Source organism: Pipra filicauda, unplaced genomic scaffold (genome assembly GCF_003945595.2).
Source record: "Pipra filicauda isolate LSUMZ 115617 unplaced genomic scaffold, ASM394559v2 scaffold846_size100090_pilon, whole genome shotgun sequence".
Lineage (NCBI taxonomy): Eukaryota > Metazoa > Chordata > Aves > Passeriformes > Pipridae > Pipra > Pipra filicauda.
The window spans coordinates 81,347-87,885 of record NW_024105027.1 but is presented as its reverse complement, the minus strand read 5'-3'; the positions used below and the strand labels follow the sequence as shown (position 1 = coordinate 87,885).

Genomic DNA, 6,539 nt, shown 5'->3' with positions numbered 1-6,539 from the left:
TCCAAGCTGGCCTTGGACACTTCCAGGGGTGGATCTTTGCTCCTAAATAAAATAAAATTTGATTGCTTTGCTTCACAGAACAGGTGAAACCGCAGCCCTGAAACCACCTCTTCTTATTTTGAGCTCATTTTAGAGCCAGCACAGGCCTGAAATTTCTCTTCTTTTCATCACTGCAGGGCTTTATTTTTATTTTTCCCCCTCAGAACTCGTCGATTCGCACCCGAACGGCCGAGGAACCCTCGTGTTCCTGTCGGGATCTAACCCCTGGATGTGGTTTTTTTTTCTCCCCCCCCTTTTCCCAGATTATCGGACCGGGCCGTGCTTCAGCCAAGTGAACAACCAGATGTGCCAGGGCCAGCTCAGTGGCATCGTCTGCACCAAGACCATGTGTTGTGCCACCATCGGCCGGGCCTGGGGACACCCCTGTGAGATGTGTCCTGCCCAGCCCCATCCCTGCCGCCGGGGGTTCATCCCAAATATCCGCACCGGAGCCTGCCAAGGTCGGTGCCACCGGGGATGTGCCCGGGCTGGGAGAGGGGAGGGAGGAGGAGGGTGTGCCAGGGAATGCAGAGGATAGGGCAGCAAAATAGGGGACACGGAGAATAGGAGGTGAAAACAGAGCTCAAAAATGGGGATCACAGAGAACAGGGCCCCAAAACAATGGATACAGGGAACAGGGAGCAAAACAGAGCCCTAAAACAGGGAACATGGAGAACAGGGCCCCAAAACAGAGCCCTAAAAAAGGGAACATGGAGAACAGGACACCAAAACAGAGCCTTAAAACAGGGAACGTGGAGAACAAGGCCCCAAAACAGGGAACACAGAGAACACAAGAGAACAGGGCCCCAAAACAAAGAATACATGGAATAGGGCCTCAAAACAGGGAACACAGAGAACAGGGCCCCAAAACAGAACACAGAGAAAAGGGCCCCAAAAGAGGGAACACAGAGAACAGGGCCCCAAAAGAGCCCTAAAACAGGGAACAAAGAGAAGAGCCTCAAAACAGAGCCCTAAAACATGTAACACAGAGAACAGAGCCCCAAAACAGAGAACTCTCTGTGTGACTCCCACAATCCGTCGTCGTGTCTCCCAGAGCAGCACCACGGACGTTGGATCTCCCATGGGATCATCCAGGATCATTTTAGCTCAAAGATTCCGGCCACAGTGCAGTTCTCAAACCTCCTCCACCCCACGAGAGGGGGTGAATCGAGGCTGGTGTTTCTCCAGGTTCAAAATTAAACCCCAGCCTTCCCTGAGGAACGAACCGCGGGGGGACGGACACACGGGCATTTGCTTTGGAAAGCATTCCCAGACTTTTGCCTCCCTCCTGCTCGTGTGGATGAGCCAGGAATACCATTTAGGGCCATTTCCTGTCCTTCACTTTATCTCTGGTGCAGTCTGAGGGGGTTTATGAAACGTGATCTTGGAGCAAAGCTTTCCTCCCACGTGGATCCGTGGGATGGCCGCGCTTCCTCACGTCCCTGCTCTTCTTCCCACAGATGTGGACGAGTGCCAAGCCATCCCTGGCCTCTGCCAAGGTGGGAATTGCATCAACACCGTGGGTTCCTACGAGTGCAAGTGCCCTGCAGGACACAAGCAGAGCGAGACCAGCCACAGGTGTGAAGGTAAGGAAGGCTCGGACCTGAAGGATGCTCAGATTCCCAACATCCTGAGAGCACAAGGGGGTGGAAATCTTGAGGATCTCTCTGCTCACAGGGCACTTCCAAGTAAAGATGGGAGAGATCTCCCATGCCAGGCTTGATCCTGCCTCCCAAACAGGAGGAAGTGCCAAAAAATGACTTTTTAATCTGTTTATTTGGTTCCCGGAGCCCCAAGGCAAGGAAAGGAGGAGCAGGGCTTGCCTGATCTTCTCTTAAACCAGAAAGAAGGGGGTTGGATTTTTCAGGCAGGTGTTTTCTGAAGGATATTTTCATGGCAACACAGACTGACAGGTCAGAAGGGATCTCTGGAAGGCTTTAGGTCTCTGCTTAGCTCAGGGATGCCTTCAAAGCTCAGTCTGATCAAGCTTTGAAAACTCAAAGTCTTTCCTTTTGAGGGTCTTCACATGAGGTGTGAGAATTTAACAATTTCCAGGCTGGTTGTGGTAGTTAAGGGAGAACTCTGGAAGTTTTCTGGGAGCTCCTGGAACTGCTCTTTGCTCCTGGGCTTGGGGTGAGTTGGTCCAGTGTATGCCTCAGATAAATTTGGGGCTCACCTAGACCAGGACACACAGTTCTGTGGGAAAACATGGATGGAGCATGTTGGGATCGAGTCCCACCTTGCTGGATCCCTCAGGAGCTCCCCCTCCCTCTCATTCCTCTCCAAGGCTTTGCTGTAACCAAGAGAAGGGGTGAGGAATGCACTGAAATCCAGACCTTCAACATGGAATTTGTGTGGCAAAGCTACACAGGGAGAGCACTTAGAGCATTCCTGACAGCATTCCTTGTCTCAGAGGGGTTTCTTCCAAGTCATTTTTTTCCAGGAAAGGAGCATCACTGCTCCCAGGGGATTGTTCCCATACTCCCACTCTCCTGTAATCCAGGCATTTTCCTTGCTAGGATAATTCCAGTAGTCTCTAGTGCCTGCAGAAGCTGTGGTTGCCCCATCCCTGGAAGTGTCCAAGGCCAGGTTGGAGCAACCTGGGCTAATGGAAGGTGTCCCTGCCCATGGCAGGGGGTGGAACTGGATGATCTTTATGGTTTCTCCCAACCCAAACCAGTCTGTGATTCCAGGATTCTGTGACCTGGGTTCAGCCCCTCAGAAAATCTTTTCCCAAAGTGGAACACCAAGCTCCAGAGGTCAATCCTTGGACTGGGGGGGATGGACCTTCTTTTATCTCCAGAAGACATCTGTGCCTGTGGATCTTCCCTGGCAGGATGCCACGAGACTTTCCCTAAAATTCCAACAGCAAAGGGGGTTTCTTGCAGTGCTCTGACATTCCAGGACCTGAAAGCGGGAGGGTCCAGCCCAGCCTTTTGATCCATGTCTGGGGGAAGGACCCGAATCCAGGGTGTCTTGTGGAATTTCTCTGCCCTGCCCTGGAACTGTGGGCAACAAAAAGTCGTTCTTGTCCTTGCTCTGCCTCACCCACGCTGGCTGGGGAGCAGGCAGAGAGCATCTGCAATCAGTTTAGCTGGAATCTTTGAGATTAAAACCAATCCATTGTCTGGGTCTGTCGTCCAGATGCTGAGGGGCCCCCAGCGCCTGCCAAAGCAGCACCATGTGGCCATAAACAGCTGCCTTTCACTCTCCTTCCTGCATGGCCATAAAAAGAGACATCTCCAGCATCCACAGGGTTCTGTTCCATCACTTATCTTGCCTTGGTTGCTAAGGAGACCACGGAAAGAGGAGGCTTTGCTTGGGTGGGATTGAGGGATCTGGGAGTCCTTCTGTGGGAACGACATAAACAGGAGGGATGCTCTACAGGGATGGGGTTGGGGTTGCTTGGGAGGGCTTGTTTCCCACATGAGAATCACCAGCATGTCCCATCAGGATGATCACAGAACTGTGGGATCACCTTTGTTGGGGCATCACTGCTCCCCTCTAGGAATGTGCCCCGTGATTCCCTAAAATGATGTGAATAAGGGAATACAGAGGCAGCACCGTGTCTGCTGCTCACACTTGATAAATTTAGGAAGATCTGAGCCCCTCTCAGAGTTTGCTGAGTGCTTTGGTACCTCAGGGAGTCGAGAATCAAAGCTGAGGATCCAATTTGAGGATCCCAATTCCCGACCTGCTGCCAAAAATCTCCATCCACGGCCCCTCCTCCCCCAGCCAAGGCTGAGAACCAAAATAACAACCACAGGCACACAGGGACAGATTTATTCTTCACCCAGGTGTGCTCCAGGCCTAAAATCTCCGTGCTGGAGCAGTTCCCTTATTGAGTCCCTGTGTTAATTTTAGAGCTGGTGAAAGGAGGGATTTTTCCATGTGCACTGAGCCCTTCTTGCTTTAGGAAGGGAAGATGCTTCCCTCTCGCTTTCAGGTTTCCTCATCCAAGCCCCAGCATCCAGGAAATATTAAAACTAGATGGTAAATTCTTCCCTGATTCCCAGGAGCTTGTGTTTTGTGCTCAGGAAGGTTCCTCCTGGGGGGGGGTGAAGTCAGCAGATGGGATTGTGCTGCAGCCAAAGGTCAGAGCCCGGTGTCACCAGGGCTGCTGATTAATGATGTCTCCCTAATTAACAGCAGCAGCATGTGCCACTAATCTCCTCGGGGCTGGTTGTTGGTGGGAACAGGCAGGAGGAGAGATAATGTTGGTGCTTTCCCATCAGTGATACTTATCTCTTAACACAAAAGGCACCTGGAGTTGGGGGCTCTGCTTTCAGTCCCTGCATCCCTGAAGAATAAAGATGCTTTCCTTGTGTGGAATAAAGATATTCCAGGCTGATAGTGGAGGAGGCCCTGAGCTCCCAGGAGGCTGCAGCTGGATTTTTGGGCCTGGATTTTGGTCAACTCCAGAAAGAAAACGAGGTTCCTTTTTTTTTCCTCTCTGCTCGGATTTGGACCTGAATATCCTCCAAGTTCAGGGTTGCTCAGTTCCAGGCTTGTTTCTGCAGCTCATCCCTGACAAATGTGACACTGCTGTGATTCCTTTTGTTCCTTGTGTTCCCAGGGAACTGGAGGGATCAGGAATTCCTGAGCTTGGGGCTGTGCAATGTCTAAGGAGAACTTGCTGGCACAAGAGTTTCTGAGGGATATGAGCAGCCTGTGAATCATGGAATTCATGGGGGCGAATTTGGGGTGGATTTAGGGTGGGGAGGGGTCAGGCTGCTCCCTAAAGTAAGGCTTTTAAACCATAGCACCAAAAATTGGGTTTATATTGTCCAAAAAGATCAGCAAGGAGGGCAGAAGTTGCCAGCTTAGGGCTGAATCAATAGATCCTATGCCTGATAGGGAAAAAAGGGAAAAAAAGCAGGATTTGTGGAGGTTTGTAGGGGAATGAGAAGTGGGGGAGCCTGGAGAGAGGCTCATGGTTTTATCCAGCTGAGCAAAATCGTTGAGGAGGACGCAAGAAAACCCTCCTGGTGCAAAATGGAGAGAGGAAAACATCAAAGCTGAGCTCAGGCCCATCCTCCTGATGCAAAGCCCTCGATCCATAAATCACAGGGAAGTGGGGGGTTGTTGGGACCAGTGACATTTTTAAATTATCCTGGAAAAGCGGCCGTAAAAATTGCACCGAGGGGAACGGCTCCGTGGTGTGCAGTTAAGGGGTGGAATCACTGGCTGAACAAAGCTCTTCCTGCCACAATTCCAGTGTTCCTCTGCCAAGAATTTTAACTTTCTAATAGCCCTTCCTGTGCTGGATGACAAAATGCCAGGCCAGCTCTGCTATCAGTGAGGCAAGGCCAGGATGCTTCCAAAGGGAATGTCTCACGTCTTGAATTGTTCCAGGGTGATGACATACCAAAAAAACCCAGGGAGAAACACCAGGAAAGGGAGAGGAAGGCTCTGTAAACCGTGTGCAACAAGCTCTGTTCCAATCCCTCCAGAAGAAGTCCTTTTTGACCACTCTTGGCCTCTCCAGGAGGTTTTGCCGGGGCAGAACGGAGCCTTTAATTGCAAATATCACCAATTTTCGCTCACCCCTTTCTATTTAGATGTTACTTATGTCCCTCTTTTGTCACCAGGGGCACAAAATCCCGTGTTTTCTGACGAACACAAGGCTCTATTTTTCACTCTGTCCAATCTCACCCCTGTTTCTGCACAGGGGAGAGGGATCTTTTCCACGAGCTCGGCTGGAACTCGAGAGCCGCTTTATTAGCCCCGTTTTCAACCTTCCTGCAAAACTCCTACAGAAGAGCTCATTGTTTTGGCCCCATTAAAAGCTCATTTCCATGGATTTGGGGTGGTTTGGAGGGTTCCATTCCTCTCCTCTGTGGTTTCTTTGTGCTTTCTGGGAGGGGAGGTCTCAGAGTCCCGTGAGTCGCCGTCGAGGCCTGACCTCTTCGCTACGTGACACGGGGATGTTTTCTCCATCAAGACCTGGGTTTTTTTTTTTTTAGCAGATGGAGAAGTTGGGGTTTCAACATGTCTGTGGGCACCGTTTTGGATGGGCTTTGCAGCCTCCAGCTCCTTCTGGAGCTCTGTAGCCTTTGGCTCCCAGCGTTTGCAGCCGTAAGGATCAGGCTCCGACTCCGAGCCAGAGGTGGAGAGCAGATCCAAAATCAACGTTTGCCTTGAATCCTGCCATTGTCTGCACAGCAGAGCAGGCAGAATGTTGCTTTAATTTTTAACAGAGGGCTGGAAAAGTGGTGGAGGAGCCAGGCTGGAGCTGGAAGGATTCCCTGCCCAGCGCCGGGTGTTAATGGGAGGTGGATGTACCCGTGTCGGGCTCTCCCTGGCTCAATGAATCCAAACCACTTCACAAAGGGAAAACCAAGAAGGCAAAAAAATGTGTGGTGGGGGAAGAACTGAAAGAACAACAAAGCCCAGAGCTCAGGTTCTCAAAGCACAGGATGTGCAAGGCTTGAGGAACGGCCTCTTTTCCTGCTCCTTGGGTTGCTGCTCTGGGCCGGGCTGGGATTTTCAGGGGGGAA

The 6,539-nt window shown here is 51.2% G+C and overlaps 1 protein-coding gene across 1 annotated transcript in view; it reads left to right on the top strand.

The window, feature by feature from the left end:
- Positions 1-302: 302 nt before the first annotated feature.
- LOC113987600 (fibrillin-2-like) overlaps positions 303-6,539 on the top strand; it is a gene marked incomplete at its 5' end in the record, with an annotated part of 77,777 nt that continues 71,540 nt past the window's right edge. The window contains 2 exons of the mRNA XM_039390598.1: positions 303-500; positions 1,500-1,625. Of these exons, the coding sequence (XP_039246532.1) occupies positions 303-500; positions 1,500-1,625 (324 nt within the window). The remainder of the gene's footprint in view (positions 501-1,499; positions 1,626-6,539) is intronic.